This window comes from Bos javanicus, chromosome 12 (assembly GCF_032452875.1).
Source record: "Bos javanicus breed banteng chromosome 12, ARS-OSU_banteng_1.0, whole genome shotgun sequence".
Classification (NCBI taxonomy): domain Eukaryota; kingdom Metazoa; phylum Chordata; class Mammalia; order Artiodactyla; family Bovidae; genus Bos; species Bos javanicus.
Window position 1 is genome coordinate 31,906,120 of NC_083879.1, and position 23,025 is coordinate 31,929,144.

At 36.1% G+C, this 23,025-nt stretch overlaps 1 protein-coding gene across 10 annotated transcripts in view; it reads right to left on the reverse strand.

Annotated features, from left to right (window-relative positions):
• PAN3 (poly(A) specific ribonuclease subunit PAN3) overlaps positions 1-23,025 on the reverse strand; it is a 123,083-nt gene that overhangs the window by 47,591 nt on the left and 52,467 nt on the right. For 9 of the 10 annotated variants that reach the window (XR_009739991.1, XR_009739990.1, XM_061434876.1 and 6 more), the window contains one exon: positions 12,978-13,125. The exons of the other annotated variant lie outside the window; for it this stretch is intronic. Coding sequence is in view for 7 of the 9 variants with exons in the window: in XM_061434876.1 (XP_061290860.1) it covers positions 12,978-13,125 (148 nt within the window). In the remaining 2 variants the exon portion in view is untranslated. The remainder of the gene's footprint in view (positions 1-12,977; positions 13,126-23,025) is intronic. 10 annotated transcript variants of the gene reach the window in all.

The window sequence follows — 23,025 nt, forward strand, 5'->3', positions numbered from 1 at the left end:
GAACATTTTCTTTTAATTATAAACATTTGGAATGGAAAGTTACTGGAGGAGGGGAGGGGACTCCTCTTTCACTTCACTGTAACAAGACCAGTGCTTCTCCACTGCCCCAAACATTCTAAAACACTGGTTCTTAACCAGAAATGGACATCAGAATTACCAGAAAGGCTTTCTAAAACAGCTCTCTGCAGAACTCTTCCCTTTTGAGGGAAAAGGAAAGAAGGATCTGAGTGAGAAATTGGAATGGCAGGTTTAGGATGGGCCCTGGTGAGAAAGACATACATTTTAAGAGCACCCTGAGAAATGCTGGTACATATCTTTCGTTCATCTTTAAAAGGTTAACACCGAACCAAGATAATTTGCAAATAATTTTAATTAGTAGTTTTTTTTAAGCACTAATATTTCAAGCCATGAGATAAATCTGTTATGGTTAGAAACATTTCATGAATGTAAGCAATAGTACATTATCTTATTATACATTAGTGTTTAAAGTCAAAATTATGAAAGCAAAAAAAAAAAAGATTACACAATTATGTTTCTTACAACATTTCTTTTTTTAGGGGGTGGGTCATGTTCTCCACTGATTTTCATTTAAATACAGTATTACTTAAATGATTTAAAAGCTTCTCTGAACATTTCCCACATGAGGCACTAATGTTATTGCCCGCAAATATTAAGTGTACACAAAATTATTTCCAGGAGTTAAGTACCAGAAACAAAACCCCTCAATAAAACAGATATGTGCAGAACTGGAGGGAAAAGGAAGGATCTGAGTGAGAAATTGGAATGGCAGGCTTAGGATAGGTCCTGGTCAGAAACACATATATTTTAAAAGTATTCAGGGAAATGTTGGTACAGACCCTTTGCCATCCTTCAATGTGTACCTTAAACCCTGTTAGTATATTAGCGAGTAGAAGAAACTTGATTCTTGTTTTTAAAGCCCCTATCAAAAGAAAAAATTGAACTAAAAATTACTTGAATAGGACCATGAAGATATCACAAATATTCTTTCTCATTCTTCTAAGAAGCGTAAAGAATCAGCATATTTTTAATTTTAGGAAAATATAAAGTAAAAAATGTTCACTGATTTACAGTAACATTTCAATTATTAAAAACTGTATTTGATTAGAGTACAAATATTCTCTATTACATAACAAAAACGGCAAGTTTCAATATACTCCAAAATATTTTTTTAAAAACATACTCTTTTTAAAAAAAAGCTATGTGGACCTAACCTATATAAATGCAACTCAGTTTCCATCTCTGATTTCCCGTCAATATCTAAAGAATTTCAGCAACTGACAATGTAATCATACTTCATTTTAGTTGAATACCTATCTGTGATAAAAGGGTATTTAGACTACCTGGATATTAGAAACACTGTAGGCATTAATAAAACTATCAAGTGCCCTAAAGCTTCCTCACAAAGTTTATTTAATCTCGTTGACCAAATTTAAGCAAATATTCTGAGTTCATGAATTTAACCTGAGTTTTATCAATCACATGCTGCTGCTGCTGCTGCTGCTGCTAAGTCACTTCAGTCATGTCCCACTCTGTGCGACCCCATAGAACCCATAGACGGCAGCCCACCAGGCTCCCCCGTCCCTGGGATTCTCCAGGCAAGAACACTGGAGCGGGTTGCCATTGCCTTCTCCAATGCATGAAAGTGAAAAGTGAAAGTGCAGTCGCTCAGTCGTGTCCGACTCTTCATGATCCCACGGACTGCAGCCTACCAGGCTCCTCCATCCATGGGATTTTCCAGGCAAGAGTACTGGAGTGGGTTGCCATTGCCTTGTCCGATCAGTCACATACTCTTACATAATATCTGATAGAGACTACAGCCTGCACAACTATTTGGCTTTCCATGTCTACACACAGTAATCTTTCATTTGGCCAACTTCAACCTTACCTTCAAGAGCCTCATTTGCATATGAGTTTTCAACAAGTAATTCAATAAATATTAGATGTGTAAACTACAGTGCCTAAATTCTAACAATGTGAATAACTTATCCAGATTTCTGCCTTGAAAACAACTGAATTACAATTTTCAGAATTATACCCTCTGGCCTGCACACTGGGTAATTTACCGGGATCACTGAAATATTTGAAAACACAGAAAAGTGACTTGCTTGCTCCCAAACTTGATAAAATTACCTGATAAAATGAACAGATAATTTAATTCAGATAAATTAGCCTCTGCAATGGTGGCGAGCTTTTAAATCCAAATACTTATATTATTTAAACAGAGTAGAACAAAATGGGAGGTTAGTGACGAAGTTAGCAACTAAACATAACTCATCTGGATCAAGAGAACCGTTTTTCCTTTTCAAGTGACCGTGACTGTTTATGACTAAATGGCATGCTTCATTCATAATGATAAATTATCTTGTACTGTTTATGAACAATAAACTTACTCCAAGATGACCATGTCTGATTATAAAAAATTATATTCACAAAAAATAAGATTAATATTAGTTAACAATGTAATTTTAACTTTAAATTTCTTTCCAATGAATAAAAACCAGTACCAGATTAAAAAGAAAAATTAAAGTCTGACTTCAAGACTGCTGCTATTGAATCAATAAACACTTATTTCTTTAACATTAATAATTTAGTTGATCTTTACATATTAAAATATAACATGCAAATAGAAGATATTTGACTACTAGTTCTAGATCCAAAGGGTTTAAAATTTTAAACAGCCACAGTACTTGTGCTATTCATTTTTCAGGTATTCTGAATAATTAATTTGCATTAGTTGTGCCCATTAGCATTACTAAGGTAGAAGAACTCCCTGTTGCCTGCTTTTACTTAGATGGTATTTGTGATCTTGGCTGAGCTTTAGGAACCCCTGTAACAATTAATTCAGCAGTTACTTATCTGATAACTTCAGTTACTCACAAGACTTGATCCAGAAAAGTAAAGTTAACCTCAGCTAAAGAATAACTTAGAGCCCCATGTACCTTATTCACAGGCAACAATTCAAGTCCTGGACTCAAAGTCTTTTTCTTATTTAAAGAAAGCAGAAGGTCAGGAGAAGAAAAGGGTTGTAAGAAGAAAGCGGATGGAAAGTAGCTCAGAGCGTAAAGTAGAGCTGCTAACTTGCTTCAGTCGTGTCCAACTCTGTGCGACCCCATAGATGGCAGCCCACCAGGCTCCCCCATCCCTGGGATTCTCCAGGCAAGAATACTGGAGTGGGTTGCCATTTCCTTCTCCAATGCATGAAAGTGAAATGTGAAAGTGAAGTTGCTCAGTCGTGTCCGACTCCTAGAGACCCCATGGACTGCAGCCTACCAGGCTCCTCTGTCCATGGGATTTTCCAGGCAAGAGTACTGGAGTGGGTTGCCATTGCCCTCTCCGTAAAGTGGAGCAGTGGTTCTCCAAGTGGAGTTCCCGGAAAAGTAATCAGCATCACCTGCAAACAACTCCCTGGCTCACTGAGACCAACCGATGAACTCAGCAGCTCTGGGGGCCGGACCCAGGGAGCACTGGGTTTTAACGGGTACTCCAGGTGATTCTGATGTGACTTCCTGGTGGCTCAAACAGTAAAGCGTCTGTCTACAATGTGGGAGACCTGGGTTCGATCCCTGGGTCGGGAAGTTCCCTGGAGAAGGAAATGGCAACCCACTCCAGTACTCTTGCCTGGAAAATCCCATGGACAGAGGAGCCTTGTGTCCATGGGGTCGCAAAGAGTCGGACACGACTGAGTGGCTTCACTTTCACTTTCTTTTCTTTCCTAGATGATTCTGGTGTGACTCAAGGACCACTGTCCTAGAGAGAAGAATACTAACAGCACAGCAGAGGCTTCAGTAAAAAGCCAGTAAGACCGTACTAAAATGGCTCAAATAAACTTGTGTCTGAGTCTGTCCAGGCACTCTAAAAGATTTGGAGAGCAGGAGAAATTACCTCCAAGGAGTCAGAGGCTAACTAGGCAGGAGGACAATGGAATGGGTGAAAAACCCAAGTACTATGTACCACTGCAACAAACTGCTCTTCACACTCTAATACACCTAAAGGGTAGCAAATGTATTCAGGTTCAGTACAACCAGTTGAGGCCCATCAAGTTGAGTATCAGTCACAACAGAAAAGGTAGCTGTGTTTGAAGAAACAGAAACTACAAGTTTTGGAAATCTTTCTTTGAAAAATTCCTGAGAATATAGTGTTTTGACAGCAAGAGCCATAAAGCTTCTTATATTCAAAAATCCAAGTATGATGGAAAGCTTTATTTCCCATGATGCAAGATAAGCCAGTTACTGCAGCTGTTTTGGTGATTTCTCTAAAGTAGATACAAATGATGCAAATAAGATAATCCCCCAAAATGTGTTTATATGAGATAACCAGAATCAACTTAAAATTCTGCATCCAAATTAGACTGGTGAATGAGTCTTCTCCAGAGAAGGAAGGCCAGCTACTTTAAAAAAAAAAAAAAAGAAAAGTCTGGATTTTGGTGGACAGTCACAGTGGAGATAGTTTTTGGATAATTTCCAGGTTTGTCTGTAACAACTTCCCACTCAGGCTTCTCCATGCTTTCCCACTTTCAGCTGACTGAAGACCAGATGCCTAAAAGCCACTTGACCTGGGTCCTTATCTACATGGAGGAGGGCACCCCACAAAACCTGAACCATCTGTCCCAGACTGTTATAAAATCAAGAAATAAATTTTTGTCATGTGAAGTCATCACATTTTGGATCACCATGTTTCAGCAGTTTACCTACCACATCACAACAGTAGGCAATAAGATTATGGCCCAGAGTAACTATGGCTGAGGGAGCATTCTGGTGACATTTTTATTAATATCCTACTCATCTGTGCTGTGCTTAGTCATTGAATTGTGTCCAACCCTTTGGACTACAGCCCGCCAAATTCCTCTGTCCATGGGATTTTTCAGGCAAGAATACTTGGAGTGGGTTGCTATTTCCTTCTCTAGGGGATCTTCCTGATCCACGGATTGAACCCGTTTCCTGTGTCTTCTGTATTGCAGGCAGATTCTTTACCCACTAAGCCATCGGGAACTGTTTTCTAAAAGGTACACCCTGCCAAGGGACTGTTAGTTACTAGTTATCATTTATAGAATTATCAGTCTAAAATCTGGACAATTACATCTCAAATATGGGAAGATGTTTATGAAATCATAAGAGAACGCCTCATTTTAGACATATCCAAGTGTACAAGATTCATGGCTGAAAAATCCAGGAGTAAACATGACCACCATCAACACATACTCCATACTTGAGTGTCTGCTAGTACTCACAGCTAGATTTTACACGCCTGTGTGCACGGGGGTTTAAAGGGATACACCACTGATTCCTCTCCTTTTACTTAGACCTTGCCCACGTGCCCTACTCTAGGGTAACTGCACATCCAAAAGGCGAAAAGAGTTCAGAAAAAAGATGACTTTACTCGTGAATATGATCAGTCAGGCTGAGAAGAATCGGGGAAAATTCAATCAAAGTGGCTGCCACCATTCCACTCCTTCCTAAAGAACGGAGGACTGCTCTTATCTGTACACGTTACACACAGCACAGTACTTCTGTCCACACTCCCACTCTCTCTTCACTGAGTGTCTATAGTGCACCATTAAGCCAAACGGTTAGACTTCCACAAGACCGGGGAAACAGAAAAAATGATCCCTGAAGCTCCCAACCTATTTGACTCAAAGGAAATCAAAAGACGGGCTTCCAACTCCCCACCTCCAGCTGAGAACCATTAATGTTTCTGGGCAGCTAGTGACACACCCTCTCTTCCCACCTCTCAGTTCATTTCAAACCTCTACAACACTTGATTCACCCCAGACCCTAACCTTTCACTGCTGAAACAAACCCTTCCCTCCACCTTGCTCCATTTGTGAGACACAGGATTTTCTATTTACACCTACTACATCAAGGAAATCCACATGCCTCTAAGAGTCCTTTGAAGTCTAGCACAAAAATCAAACGCTTCTCTCCCTTTTGCTACCTCTCATCACTGTCTTCATTTCTGTCTCTCTTTTAGTGTACCTATCTCCCAGTGATCAACATGTCACAAAACAATAACAGAATTTTAGATTAGAAAGACTTTTTAAATTATATAATATTATCTTCTTATAGAAAGGAAGATGCTAAGGGTCAAACAATATGCTGAAAGCTACACAGCTACTTTGGTAGAAGATTTGGTACCATGTTCCAAAGACAATCGAGTCCCAGTCCAACGAAAACACCCTCCCCACCACTCCCCCCAAAATAAAAAAACAGCAGGAGACGCTGCTGCAGTTGTAGATCACTGAGCCTACAGCTGACGGGAAGCCCTACCCACTCCCATTCCAGCCTTACCTCTCAGAGTTAAGGAACACATTAGTCAATACATAAGATGAAAATAGGAGGTCCACAATAAGAAACTCTCAAAGCTAACGGGGCACATGAACCAGGGATTCTCCAAGCAGTAGAGCAGTATCTACTGGCAGCTATTTTCAGCCTTACCTGACAGGTCTCCAAGCCAGCTGCAGCAGCCACATCCCCCTCTGCGCCATTAACGTCTTGCCTCAGTTTCCTGAAATTCCCAACTGGGAAGGAAATAGAGCCAGCAGGCACTCCCCACCCAGTTACGGTTCTACAGTTCTACTGTTAGTCATCGTCCCTGGGACATCACCATCTGTACCCACACACATGCACACGCAGGGCAGCCCCCACTCAGGACGGGCTCAACAGTACAGGGCAATGGACAGGCCTTTCCCAAAAAAACCTTAGGGACCCCTGACTTTTAATGGTAAACTTTTATTTTTTTAATGTAGAACACAATCCCCATTAGAAAACATGGACAGGTTTGAGTGATTCTGCTGAATAGACCTGAAAAACAAAGTAGTTACAAAAAAATGGAAACATGCAATTTAAAAATAATACAAATACTTTAACTGGTTTTTAAAATGTTTTAGCACCTCAAAACACACGGAGACTCTAGCTCTAATCAAGTTAAACGTTCAACAAACATACTCTGTTGTTCATGAGACTGTTCACCTACACTATCATGAACATACGCAGGATTTAGGAGTTCTTCAAAGACATTTACGGAATCATTAAAATTCACTGTCATTAAGAGATACCCACTAATTAAAAAATTTTTTTCTGAGATAAAAATGAAGCTTAGTTAAATAAGCATTTATTAGGCACCATCTTTAGGCTGAAATTTGTGCCAGATAAGAAATGGCAGAGTCTTCTTAAGGAATATTGTAATATGCTTAGAAAATCAAGATTGATATTTAAAACTGGTTAGAAGAATATTTTAACGGTAAACTACCTCTAATGCTATTAAGTATAAAAATAATTTTAAAAAAATCAATTCAGATGGATATATCAAAACAAACTCATGGTAGGATTATTTGACTGTCCCACAAAAATTCATTAATGAAAAATAATTACAAGGAAAATCTGTTTAGTTACATCATACAAAATATGGCAATGTTTTAGAATTACTTAAGTATTTTGTACAATTTGTATTGTCAAGTTATACTACTTAGTAAAACATAGATTTTATGCACTATGTGATTTTAATGTAGAGCTTAAAATCCACAGTGAAATTTGAAATAATGAACTTAAGATATTTACCATCTGCAAAACCATAGCTTCAATCTATTAGCAACCTATTTTCCCAATGGTACATATCCTCCCCCTAGGTGAATATCAGACAGTACAACAGGTAGGTAGACAGATCTACAGATTTAATTTACTCACACTACGTTACAGCATTATGACTTATAAGAAGTTCATGACTTTTGACCTAGACAATTTATTAATTTTAACAGGGTTTCCCCAGTTTCTCTCTTGTTGAGTCACATGAACAGATCAGTGTATGGATACACACATACAACTAGTCTAAAAAAATAACAGAAAGGGCTATAATGGAGGAAAGATTTTAAGTTATTCCATTCAACAAAAGTGAAAGACCTAGGACTAGCGGATAAAATAAGACAGAGTTTAGCTCAGCAAAAGATCTAATTGTCTTTGTTAATCAAATTATTAAAATATATACTGGGCTGCCTTGGTTAGCTAATTAATTCCTTATTATTCTAAGCGAAAAAGCAGAAGCTAGATGATAATCTCTCATGAATGCCACCTCTCAACTGGCACAAGGCTGAAACATGTAAACCCCAGAAGTTCCACCTAAACCAATGATCAAAGTCATATTATGGCATAAGTCAACTATTAATACTATGTAACTGAAATGAATTAAGACTCCATCTATTATGATATAAAACATTATAAAGTTAATGAATCACAGAACTTTATTGTAGCATAGAACTTTAAAACTAAAAAACGGAAAAAAAGATCACCTTTTGACATTATAATTATACATTATATATATTAAAAATTTAATATTTTTGAACAAGAATGATGGATATTTATTTCCCCTTGTCTTTTCCATTCCTCTTTTCCCGATACCTTGCCCAAACCAAGTAATAAGGAATATTAGCCAATTTTATCTATCAATTTGGCGCTCTTAGGAATATATAAGACACAATTAAGTATTTCAAAACACTGGATCTAAAAATATACTTTAAAATTTTTCTAAAATAATACAACTGAATTTTAATAAAGGAATACAATTATTTAATAATGATAGCTCTAGTATAATAATTAAATGCTTCTCCTAAAGTCAATCACCCACGATTCATCATAATTTACAATAAAATACATTCACAGTCCAAAAACCTGTACCATTCTCATCTTGAAGGGATGAATATTTTAAAACGCTACAAAGTCACTTATATCTCTCTTTCTCATTTCTAAATCAATAATGGCATTTTCAAATTCAAGAATTTCCTCTACCTCTCCCAAGTGTCCACACACAATTAAGCAGAACAAGAGATGCTCAATTGTGCATTAAACCACCCCATGATATATTACAGAACACTACCCAGAAATATATATACATTCCTGTCAATACCTCTATTAAAATCACCTTCAAACAAACTGTGACCAAGACTGAGGTAACTAAGTTTAAAGTCTACTATCAACTTGAAATACTCAAAGGAAAAAATCTGACAGAAATCATTCAGCAATTAGTTCACATAATAAAAATTCTTTTTCATGGCACAAAAAATTAAAGTATAAACTGTCTTCAGTATAGTCATATTTTCATTTCTAAAGGCTATTCTAAAAATGGATTGCCTAAAGCTAGTGCTCAGTGGCTCAGACCTGTCCGACTCTTTGTGACCCTATGGACCACAGCCTGTCAGGTTCTTCCGTCTATGGGATTTTCCAGGCAAGAATACTGGAGTGGGTTGCCATTTCCTCCTCCAGGGGATCTTCCCGACCCAGGGATGGAACCGGTGTCTCCTGCATCTCCTGCACTGCAGGCAGATTCTTTACCACTGAGCCATTGGGGAAGCCTCAAGCTAAACCTATTAGAAAAATTTATCTTTAAACATTACTTTAGAAGTATTCTTACTGTATCGTACTTGAGAAATAAAATTTTGCCAAGGGTGTGTTAAACCAGTGATTCTTAACTTTAGAAGGCTGTGAACCTCCAGGAGGACAATAAAAGCTGTGAACAGAGAAAATCACATATTTACAAATAAAAAATATGTATTTAATTGTTGTTCAGTCACTAAGTTGTGTCCGACTCTTTGCAGCATACCAAGCTTTCTTGTCCTTCACTATCTCCTGGAGTTTGCTCAAACTCATGTCCATTGTGTCACTGATGCCATCCAACTATCTCATCCCCTGTCAACCCCTTCTCCTCTTGCCCTCAATCTTTCCCAGCATCAGGCTTTTCCAATGAGTTGGCTTTTCCCATCAGGTGGCCAAAGTATTGGAGCTTCAGTGCCAATATAACTTGAAGAAGTTCTTGAAGACAATAAGTCAAGTGCCATATCCCAAATATTCTTATGATTACCTTTGTAGAAGATACTTAGAAATGTATCGACTGTTCTCAGGTTATATGTGCAGAAAACAACTAAACCTATAGCTCCTTCATTTCTTAAAATAAAATGTATATACAAGTCAATGGAAACTTAACATGTGCTGCATATTTTGAACACTTTTAAATACATTTAAATTTAATTCAATTTTAATTTAAACCTATTTTAAATTTTAAATTAAAATTAATTTATTGTAAATAACAAATCTATTTTAATTCAAATAACTTTTGTATAAAGTTTTACTTCTTGCATTAAAACTTTTTAAAAATACAAATTATGTTTTTAAAATGATCAAAACAAGCTTTAAAAGAACTCAATTCACTCAGGATCTTTTACTTTGTTCCAGGCATTATGTTTTTTGTTCCTTACAATATGAGGAAATACAAAATCTTAACATCTACTCAACTTTGCTCAAATATTTTTACATTTTTTGGTCAAAAAATGTATTTAAATATGTATTTTTTCATACAATAAAAATGATATTGCTCTAGCTTATGTCTGAGTGCCAAAATATTTAAGGTTTCATATTTTTTAGTAAAACAGTAATTTGACATATTTTCAAGGATAATTTCTGGAATAGAAATTGAAGAAAAGAGAAAATGAAACTTTATAACTGAAAATTATCACTAAGACGAGGAGGATTAAAGATCAATTAAATCACCACTAACACAGGTAAATGAATTCCTACGACCTTTCTTACTGTACAACCTAAAAGTGAAAATTCCAAGAACCTTTCTTAGACCTTGAAAAAAAATAGTATTTATGAGTAAGAAGTAACAGAAAACACTGAAGGGATAAAATGTTTTGCAGAAAGTACACATTTTTTTTCCTTTGTTCATCTTCACAGTGTTACGCCATTAACTAAAAAGAGAAAATATGAAGAAATAGTAAATGTAAAACCATCATCACTCCAGTATTTCGGGGAAATATTTTAGTCTAGTTGAATGTCATCTGAATAAAGGACAATTTTTATATAGTCAGTATAAAGAATTCAGGAATACCTTTAATAAAACATACTGACCTATTCCCAGTGGTTTCGGACAGTAATTATCAATCCTTTCTTAAAAGAAGCAGAATGACTATTTTAATGTTAGAGCTATGCAGAAGAGTTTTAAATTCATTTCATCCTAAACTGTGAAACCCAACTGGGACCAATGAAACACCTACCTACACACAAATTAATACCAACTGGAAAGCTTAAACAAGTATCACAGCACTGTAATTAAATGTTTTCAATATCTAAAATTCCCTTTGACATTTTACATTCATCCAATATTTTAAAAACGTAACTTTTAGCTTAAATTAGCCTGATCAAAGATGTGAACAAAATGTTTACTTATTAAACAAGGGAAGAGGTGCTGTTAGGTCAAAATAAATTGGAACTTAATTAAGAAAGCCAAAGTTTTCTGAGTGGCATATGGATTCCATTACCGTGGGTGTTTTATAAACACTGCTCAGATGTCTGGAGAATCTCTAAGAAATTTTAGCTGACATGCAGCCTATGCTCATGTAAACAATGCAAACACATCTCAATGGGAGACAAATCACAGTAGCATATTACTTACAAGTAAAACTTTAAGGCTACCAGGGATATTCAATTCTGACACTGCTCTCTAAGGAAAAAGGGAAAAGGTTTACAATTTTACCTGAATCTGAAAAGAGCCAAAGTAGAAGAAAAGGGTAAAAAGGCATAAGCAAGGAGGAAGGAGTTGCAAGGTGTATCTCAAAGACCTGCACACAAAACTACCTTCAAAGTCTCACCAGAGAGGGATACAATTCTTAGCTTACATTTAGTTAATAAAATGATCAAATGCTCATTGGGGGAAAAAAAGATGAGTAGGAAATGCGTGGGAAGGGAGGGAGGGAGAAAGAGGGAAAGAGGGGAAGGTGAGGGGAAGGAGGTATTGACAAAATCCTTGGCAACACAAGGTTACTAAGCCTCTGAATACACTTGATGTGTAACACACTAAACCTGTTCCATAAAGTTATCGTTATTTTCTTTCATTCTTATTCCAAAAACAGTCCTTGATTTCAGTATCAGTATCAAAGCCAATCATTTAGCACCACTACTGATTAGATTAAGACCTGGAGACAGGACTAGTTCCAAGCTAATCCAGATGGATCTTTTGGCTTCATTTAGCGTGTAGTATTTCACTTTGTTTCTGGTTTTGCTTTTTAACATTCAAGAATCAACAGATGACTATCCGTTAAAGGTTCTAGAAACATCATCTGGGTGGGCAGCTCAACCATTGAACAGACTTAAGATAACCCACTCAGCACTTACTATGAATTCAATATAATTCTCATACCTTACTTTTCTAATTAAGGTTCACAGCAATAGGAATGGGTAACGCTAATTATCTAAGAAAATTTCCATATTTTTATAGGACTGTTTATGCTAGGAAGCAGAATGCAAAATGTGCATGAATTTTTAGATAAAAGAGAGGACCTTCTAAGAAAATAGGGCTACTCTGAACTATGCCTCAGGACCCCTGATGTACAAGTGCACTTCTTCAAATTCCTCCGCTGCCATTTGGGGTAAACTTGGAAGAAAGTGTTGAGATGACCCCTAACCCTTCACACTGCTTTCCTGCCACTGTTTATAACACTTTACTACTACTACAGATTTATAATCAAACACCCAAAAGGCAATACATCTAAACTTTAATTTAGAATGATACAAATTATTCTTCTAGAAATTTATTTCAAAAGCAGGACCTTGTAGCACATCAATATTCAAGTTTTGATGCTCTTATTCAAGTTTCTGAGTGAAACAGCATTAGCATGCTAATAAAAAACAAGGAAATATTATGATCTGGATATTTTTTCCTCAGTAACCATTTTCTCCTTTAAATTTTGTCCTTTTAAACACAAAGTTATATTTCACTTTTATTCATTAAATTTAAATTCTGCTTTAAAATTTTTAACTACACACTTGGTCTATGGTACCAAAACCTAGAACATAAAACTCATAATGTGCTCAGATATGAACCGCTGAAGAATACAATTTCAGGTCTGGTAAACTAACAGCAAATGGTGCTTAGAGATTTGCTACCTGGGACTCACTGGAAACAGGTATTCAACTTACCTGGTGCTAATCCAGCAGCAGCAGGAGTCCCCATGGACGGGTGAGAGAACACTTGAGAGAAGGCAGACGCGTGTGACTGGGACGTGTTACTCAGCCTGGAGGTTGATCCTCCTTTGGGAATAAACTCACTTGCAGTAGGATTTGGTGTCTATTTGAAAATCAAATATAGTAAGTTAACACATTTTAAGCCCAAAAAAGACTGAATTTACTAGGTATTATTCCACAGTACTCTATTTACCAAGTAAAATATTTTACTGAAAGGATTTACAGTGCTTTTTAGTTTCCACATTTTGCAGTGGGATAATTAAATTTCTGGAAGAAAAATTTCCCATCAAATTTGAAGGTTTTAATCATTTCACTTGGGGAATTTAACTTTGAAACAAGAAAATCTGCCTTTACTGTCAAATATACATCATTATCCAACCATCCTAATACTATATTTTAGAGAACTGGGAAGTTAAAACTACCTCAAAACTGAGCAAAAAGTTTCAAATTTAATATCTTTAAACCACTTCTACCAGGATAAAGGTCAAAACTGCCTTTATTCCAAAATTAATCACCTCCTCCTTTATAAGCACTTAAGACATCTCCCCAATAATATGGTGCCACTATTTAAATAACAGTAAAGATGAGAAAAACACTTAAATGTAAGGCAAACGTGAGAGGAATCAAGATATAAGAAAAATATAATAGAGTCCCCAATGTCTGCAAGGTATGGCATGTAACTTCTGCTTTATTAAAAATATTTTACAATGAGATTACATGAGAAAACCTTCCTCCCAGTTGTACGAAGGCACATTTTACCTAGTTAAGTGGCATGGTGCCTTTGGCATGAAGAACTACTAGCACATTATGAAACTGTAACTCAAATCCATAAATGGACTATATTTCACCCATCTGAAACAAATGAATATCCTAAATATTTTTCAGAAATAGTGATCCACATGTTTAAGTATAATGAAGATTCAATGACCATCGACATTGATATTTGAATTCAACTTCCAAAAGGGTTAACCAAAGAGATAATTTAATATGTTCATACTTTAGCCCACATTTTCAGTATGTGTACACACATACACATACATATATACAAACTAAATTTAAAATACACTGAACCACAATGAAAAAAATTAATCACTTAAAGTATTTCAGAACTGATCATTAGAATGGAAAAACACATTTCCATAGAAGGCATAAAATAAAAAGATGGACTAATCACTGTACAATCCAAGGACAACTTCCTTATTTGAAATGAATGACATTTAAAATTGCCAAGTTAGAGTTCAAAATACGAGATTTGGAAAACAGCAAGTCTACAGGCTAATAACTCCATTGTAAACTCTAAAGCAAATGATATTTTACTAGTTATGTTCCAGCAAAAATTAAATACAAAGTGACAAAGTACAGAAAAAATGCTAATTTTTTATTAAAATATACTAGACAGAACCGGACACGACTGAAGCAACTTAGCAGCAGCAGCAGATAAACAGAGAACTTCTTTTACTGCCATATCTAAAATGTGAAATTCTGAAGAAAAAAAAGAATCCGAACTAAATCAAAATATATTTTCCAAAGGAAAAAAAAGTTCTCTCCTGTCAGTTATGTCTATTTTAAAATCTTCCAAATGCTCAAGTTTTCAAAAACACTGGCATCTTCTTTAAAAGTGTGGCCAATGAGCCCATGCATTTTATTGACGTAGTAATCCCTAGATATAAATGGTTATCAACAGGATCACTTCAGAGCTAAACCAGTGTGCACCAGTGAGTGCTAAAACTATTTTAGAAGAAGAAAGTCAAAAAAAATCAATCAGGTCACTTGGTTACAAGAGCTCAGAATGCCTAGGAGAGATGAGGACTTCAGGATTACAAGACTACTAGGAAACAGTCAATTTAGACAAAGAAATTTAAAGCTAATCTAATCCTGACACACAGAGATTATCTAGTTTCCATTTCATTTATACCTTACATTTACCATGAACAGGAGACTAATTACAAAGCTGAGTTTCTCTAAATCAAATCTATTTTAAATTCATCTTAAAGAGTATTTTTAAGGGATCCTATAAAGGAGAAAAAGGAGGGGAGTCTGTTTTACTTTCTCCAAATAAATTATATATAAAATGTCATTATAACAAATTATAGAGGGCCTTCAAATGTATTACAATAGAGATTATTAAAATTAACTATGAAAATTTATACTAAACTATAACTTTCAGGGATTCAACAACCAAAGATCCAAAAAACTCACCTGCAGTGAATTTTACTTAAAAAGTAAAAAGAAGGACCTAAAGACCTCCCTCCTTTTTTCCCTGATTTAAGATGGCGAGGCCTTTATTTCTCTTGGGTAGGTAGTTTGCAAGTTTATTTCAGATGAGTTTATTTGAGATGTGAGAAAAGGCTAAAGGATTTAAATGGCAGAAAAAAGAATTACACAGTATATAACACACACACACACAAAAACAAAATCTAGGAATAAGAGAGCAGACTACTATTATTAACAGATAATACAAAGTCCTCTAGCCAGATGAGAGAACTATCAAAAATACTTAATGAGAAATTACTGTAGAAAGGAGAATACTTTTTCATGATAAAATTAGTTAAAATAATAAGTGCAATAAAAAGATGTATTCTTAAAACCACTTTAATATAACTGGTTTATAACAGAAATAAGTTTTATAAAATAACAAAATAGCATAGGCACACACCTTTAACACATTAAAAAGAATATTTTTTTAGAGCTAAAGCAAAACTGGTAACTAAAACTAGTATCTTGTTAAAATGTAATCTCTGTTAACCAGAAAATAAGCAATTTATTTCAGCTTTAGGAAGTGAAGGTTATGTAAAAGAAGACTCAAGGATTTGGGTTATATAAATTTGTCTAACTTCAACAACACTAAAGAGAATGGAATAAATGAGAAGCGTAATAGTAGGGGAAAAATCAAGGTTTTATTATTCCTGCCTGATGATTTAGACAAGCCTGTCATAACTCTCCAAACGTGCTCCTATTATATTAAACTTGTGGGTTTTCTAACATACATATATTTCCATTCATAATTTATAATTTCTATTCATATTTTAAATCCTAATTTTCATTCATATCTTACACAGCTCTAAGTGTACATTTGAGGGGGAAAAAAATCAATGTTTATATAAGTCAAATAGCAAACATTCGTGCAGTAAGAATTTATCAATAGAGTTTTGGGTTCTCACACACTTAAATTCACACTGCAACTCTCACACCCAAAACAACCAAGTGCATTTAGTGAGTTCTTCAAACTGGGACCACCCCCAACATCTGGATATGACCCCTGCCTATACTCTTCAGACAGAAGTATACGAAGAGGCCTGACCTCTAGCTTGAAAAGCAATGTTGCAGTTATTAGCATTATATATATTTTAAATGAAATAATAATGCTTCAATTCACAGATCCCAACCAAAATGATAGAATATGTCCTATTTTACAAATGATGGATAAAGTTATTTTTGTTTTTTAACAAATGAAGCAATTCTTTTTTTAATTTGGCTGTACCAGGCAGGTCCTAGTTGTGGAATGTGAACTCTGGGTTGCAGCATGCGAACCCTAGGGTGCGGCATACAAACTCTTGGTTGCAGCATGTGGGATCTAGTTCCCTGACCAGAGATTAACCCAGGCCCCCTGCATTGGGAGCTCAGAATCTTAACCACTGGACCACCAGGGAAGTCCCACAGATGAAGTAATTTTTTGATGATGTTTCTAGTTTATAACTTTATGCTTTCCTACTATCATATTATTTCATGGAAACTGTTCCTTTTAAAGTATAATTCAGTATTTAATAGTCTGTTGCACTCCACTACAAACAAGAGTACTTACCAAGAACACAATAAATTAGTCCCATGAACTAAGAGACTAATTTAATAAATAGTGAAACAATAAAAAGTTCAGCCATTAATTTTTTTTATTAGAATGACAGGAAGAGGTTTATACTGAATAAAAACACAACATAAAATATTACTTAATATTTCACTGCAAACCTACCAAAAGATCTGTTGAATAAAGAAAGTTGTCTTAAGGTGATGTGATGAATGATTGAGAAATCACCACTATTTCTGAATACTGGTCAGGCTTTTTAAAAACACAATAAACTCATAAAACTGTAAAATGCCTTCCACAATGCTGCTCCTTGTAATGAACTCCATTTGCTTTACCACTTATTGGCTTCACAAGCTCCTCTCAGTAATCTTTCTACTCTCCGAATGAAATATAAATGAACTGGTAAAAGTTTCTCAACAGCTTTATTTAAATATAATGGACAGAGGATAAATCACACATATTTCAGGGTAAACTCTGTTAACTCTTGACATCGGTGGACCACCGTTACCCAAATCGAGGAGGACTGCATCCATCACGCCCAAAAAAGCTCCCGTATGTCTGTATGAAACCCATCCCTCCTGTTCCTCTCTGCTCCGCTGCTCTCAACTCCAGGCAACCTCTGATAAGCTTTTTGTCACTAAAGACTAGTCTGGATGTTCTAGAATTTAGTATGAATGAATCTTACATATGTACATATGTACTCAGTTTTTACTACCTTCTTTCACTTCACATCATTAAGATTCATCCTTTCTATGCTTTCTTTGGATTTAATTTGTTCTTCTCTTTCCAGTTTCTTAAGCTGAGATCACTCTTTCGAGAACCTTTCCAACACAGGCATTTAGTGCTATAAATTTCCCTCCCATTGCCGCTTCAGTGACACCCACACCAGTTGGCATGTTTTTATTTTCATTAAATTCAAAACACTTTAAAATTTCCCTTCCTAATTCTTCTTTGACACATGTCAAAGAAGTGTGTTATTCAGTCTCTGGATACTTGAAGATTCTCCAAAGATCTGTTGGTGGTGGTGGTAGTTTAGTCACTAAATACTATCTAACTCTTGGGACCCCATGGACGGTAGGCCACCAGGCTCCTCTGTCCATGAGATTCTCCAGGCAAGAATACTGGAGTGGGTTGCCATTTCCTTCTTCAGGGGATCTTCCCGACCCAGGAAATGAACCCAGGTCTCCTGCATTGCAGGCAGATTCTTTCCCAACTGAGCTATAAGGAAAGCCCCCAAAGATCTGTAACTGGCTTCTAATTTAATTCTACTGTGGTCAGAGAACACATTAGCATGACCTGAACCCTTTTAAATTTACTGAGATTTGTTCCAATTGGTTGTTCTATCTTGGTCAGTATTCTGTGGTCACTTGAAAAGAATATTCATTATGCTGTTGCTGGACAGAGCGTCCTACAAATAAACTGATAAGAGTTGTTAAGGTCTCCCATCTTCTTACTGATTTTCTTTCTCTTCCATCATTGACAGAGAACTGAAGCCTCTACCATTATGTATTACAGATGTGACAGTACAAATACATAACCTACCACTGCCTATCTTAGTCCGCTAGGCCCACAACAGAACAGCACACACTGAGCGGCCTGAACAACAGAAACTTATCTTCTCACAGTTCTAGAAAACCAGAGTCCAAGATGAAGGAGCCAAGAGGGTCAGTTTCTCCTGAGGTCACTCTCCTTGGTTTTCAGAAAGCCATCCTTTCACAGTGTCCTCACTGAGACAAGTGTTTCCTGTGTGTGTGAAAGCCTGGTATTTCTGCATCTACTTACAAGAACACCAATCATACTAGATTGCGGCCCATCCCTACAACCACATTTAACCTTACTTAAATCTTTAAAAGCCCATTTCCAAATACTGTCACATTAAGGGAACTTAAAAAAAAAAAAAAACAGTGAGGGCTTAAAAATGAGAATTTGGGGAAGACGTGATTCGGTACATAACAACTACTTAATACTTTTGAGTTTTAAACTACTTCAGATATAGTATAACATGGTAACAATATTAAACTTCCATTTCTCCGCTCCCAGACTCTGCTATAATCATCATATATTTTACTTCTACATATACCATAAACCCTACAGTACACTATTACCATTTTTGCTTTCAATGGTCAATTATCTTTCAAAGAAACTTACAGAATAAGGGGGAAGTTCCTTACGTTTACTTATGTAGTTACTATTTCCAGTTTTCTTCATTTCTTTGTACAGATCCAGATTGCTGAGTATTTTCTTCCTTCTATCTGAAGTACTGGGTTGGAGAATAAAGTCATTTGAGATGTTCCATAAAAGGAAAAACTGAATGAACTTTTTGGCCAACCCAATACTTTAACGTCTATTAAAGTACACATCTATTGCTGATGAATCTTTTCAAGTCTTGCATGTTTAAAAAGGTACTTATTTTGCTTTTTAAGAAATTGTAATTTTGAAGTAATTCCATCTTTCCCCAAAGATATCATCCTACATAACCAGAGTATATTTTCAAAATCATAAAATTAACAACATGTAACTGTGGAAAGTGTAACTAAGCTGCACATTTTATTCAAAATTTCACATCTTTAAATGCACTCATGGGATTGCATTCTCATATTTTTCCCAGGAATAGAATTCTAAGTTGACATTTTTTTATCTTCCTGTATTTTAATTGCTCCACTGTCTTATGGCTCACATTGTTTCCAACAGGAAATATGCTGTTATTTATATCTTTCTTCCTAAAAAGTGAGTATCTTTTCCCCGCTGGCTGCTCATATGGTGTACCTTAGTGCAGGGTGCACTTTCCCCTGTCTCCCCTGTTTGTTTTGTGCCTGTGTTCACTGAGCTCATGGATCCGTAGGCTTACCATTTTCATCCAATTTGGATGATATCTGTCCTTTTTTTTTGGCCCACTATTTCTCAAAGTATCTTTTCTGTGTGCCCTATGCTGCTTCAGGGAGTAAAACAGTGTGTCAGCTTCATGTTCTCCCATGGCTCATTTTTTCTCTGTTTTTTGGACAGTTTCTAGCACTATGTCTTTCAGTTCACTAATCTTTTTTTATACAATATCCAATCTGTCACTGCTGCTGCTGCTAAGTCAACTTCAGTCATGTCCTACTCTGTGTGACCCCATAGACGGCAGCCCACCAGGCACCCCCGTCCCTGGGATTCTCCAGGCAAGAACACTGGAGTGGCTTGCCATTGCCTTCTCCAAGGCATGAAAGTGAAAGTGAAGTCGCCCAGTCGTGTCCGACTCTTAGCGACCCCATGGACTGCAGCCTACCAGGCTCCTCCATCCATGGGATTTTCCAGGCAAGAGTACTGGAGTGGGGTGCCACTGCCTTCTCCGAATCTGTCACTAATTACATCAAATACATTTTTCATTTCAGACACTGTAGTTTTAAATTTTAGAAGTATGATTTTAATTTTTTAAAATGTTTTTCATGTCTGTACTAACATGTTTAATCTTTTCCCCAGTTTCCTGAACACATGAAATATAGTTATAAACTATTTATGTATTATGATTTTGATTTCTCAAATTTTGTTGTGCTTTCTACTAAACAGATAAATTATTTCACAACCATCCTTTTGATAATGGCAGGTATCTTTGAAGCATCAAGTCATAGAGTCTATTCTACATCCTAAATATTTCTCAAATTCAACTACAGCCCCCCATGTCACTGTCAGTACCCCAGTCTAGGCCACCATCATTCCAATGAACCAACTTGACTCCAGTCTTACTCAATTCCAATTCATTTTCTACTTTTAGCCAGGATAAAAGAAGTATAGAAAAGCAGAAAAAGAAAAGAAGAGGGGGAAAAGGAAGGAAAAATGGGAAGAAAGAGAAGGAACGGTTTTATTAATAACTTAACTGCTGAAATCCAATCAGGCTGATCAGATAAAGTCTCCACAATCTTTGACTGAATTAAATCATTAAAAGAGAAACTGAGCTAAAATGCTGATATTAATCTCAGCCATATCTACTTTTCTCAAAAACCTATGAAACTCCAGGAGATAGTGAAGGACAGGGAAGCCTGGCATACTGCAGTCCATAGGGTCAGAAAGAGTCGGACACAACTTGGTAACTGAACATCGTCATGATTCCAATCGCCCATCTTTACTATTCTTCCCTCCTTAGCGTGACAAAGGGGCCCAGGTGGAACTAATTCAAAAGATTAAAGCCTAAGGTAGAAGAGAGTGTATGTGTGTGTTGCAGGACACAGAAAAATGAATTAGGTGGAAAGGTAGAAGAGGGGATACTGATAAAGAGAGCAAAAGGCAAAAATAGGCAAGAATTTTGCCTTGATAAAATTATCTAAAAGGTATAAAAAGATGAGACCTATAGACATAAAGAGAAGCACTATTCAGAGTTATTTTTACCTGTCTTCAGTGTTCATAAATAACACAGAAGAAAGAGGAACAGGGTGAGACAGAAAGGAGAAGTCAATGGCTAACCAGAACCTCCATGTTCACATTTCTGCAAGTTTTTTTTTTTTTTTGCCTTAATGGGTTATTTCTCCATATTTCAAGCATATCCAAATATGGTCAATTTAAAATTTATCAAAATAAACAACTTCTGGGTGATTCAGAAACTGATCTATTTAAGAGCCAAGTTGCATCTTTAAAGTTAGAAGTTAACATATAACACTACTACTATTGTGAAAAATAGTCTAGAGTCACAATTTACAAATTTCCTGAAGCAAACTGGGCCTTCTGATAAAAGACCTCAATAGAGGACATATGATCTTCTAAATAAGTCAGATTCAAATTGGTGGGGACAGTGAAGGACAGTTGGTTACTAGTGCCTCCAAGAGATTCATGCCATTCTTCTTTTAAGTATAAGTTCTCCTACTAATAATTTGACTATCTTAAGGGGAAAGTTGGTAAAGAATCTGCCTGCAATTCAGGAGACCTGGGTTAGATTCCTGGGTTGGGAAGATCCTCTGGAGAAAGAAACGGCAACCCACTCCAGTATTCCTGACTGGAGAATTCCATGGACAGAGAAGCCTGGCAGACTACAGTCCATGGGGTTGCAAAGAGTAAGACACGACTTAGCGACTAAACCACCACCACCACCACCAAGGGGAAAGTAGCAGGTGTATGTCAGAACCTCAACTAGTAATAAGCCTTATGTATGAGGCAGTTAAATTAAAAAATTTCCATGAATCAGCTTACAGTCATTCTCCCTATATAAGAGTGTGAAACTACAGGCACATAGATTTCCAAAGGGGCTCACTAGTTCATCTTTCACAACCTCTGTCAGAAATGGTTAACACTGTTCTTGAGAATAGTTTGATACTATGAATCAAAATAAAACACAAACAGGAAAAAAAATCACACAAGCAGAAAAGATTCCAGTTAGCACATTTTTAAAAATGATTTTTAAAAAGGGGTGGGGGGAGGTATAACTAAAATATCTCTCAAAAAAGATCTAATTATGTACATTATGATACATACAGATTATGGTACCCATGTGTGCAGCCATTAGAAGTCATGGGAAATGATACATTTTTATTTACCATGAAAAGAAGCCCATACCACTATTGAGAAAAGATAAAATAAAATTAGGCTACAATACAGCAATTATGCTAAGTTGCTGTTTGTAACATGGTATGCATATGCCTAAAAGAAAGGGCGGGGGAGGGAGCAGGAAGGGAGGATGTTTCTATGTGCATGGGCACAGGTGTGTAAAAGGATTCTAACAATACATGCTCACTAAAATAACAAAAGAGACTGTATCTCTAGGTGGTGAGGAAACTTGGGACATTTTTGTTTCCTCCTTTGTACCTCTCTGTAGTATCTGAAGTTTTTTCAATAAGCATATATAATTTTTACAAAAACGTTTTAAGAAAGCTTAAGAGTTATAAATTATGAAGCCACATATACCATTTCCTTTTCTTTACGTATCATCATCTCTGAATCTTCAGAATTCACAGAGAATATGCAATATTCAAATTGAGACCAGGAGAACCAATGGATATAAAAAAGCAAAATCTTCATCCGGAGGACAGAAGGCATTTAAAGACAAAAATGAATGAAACGTTCCTCTTCCATTAAGTCATTTACTCGTCAGAGTTCTCCAATGACAGTAATCATTAACCACCATAGAGGCATTCTCAATATTCTATACCTAGTTAATTCTTAATACTACTCTTCCTGTTTGTCAATTATCTCAATAAAGTTGGAAAAAAATAGCATTCTCCCTAAAAGAGCCAAAAA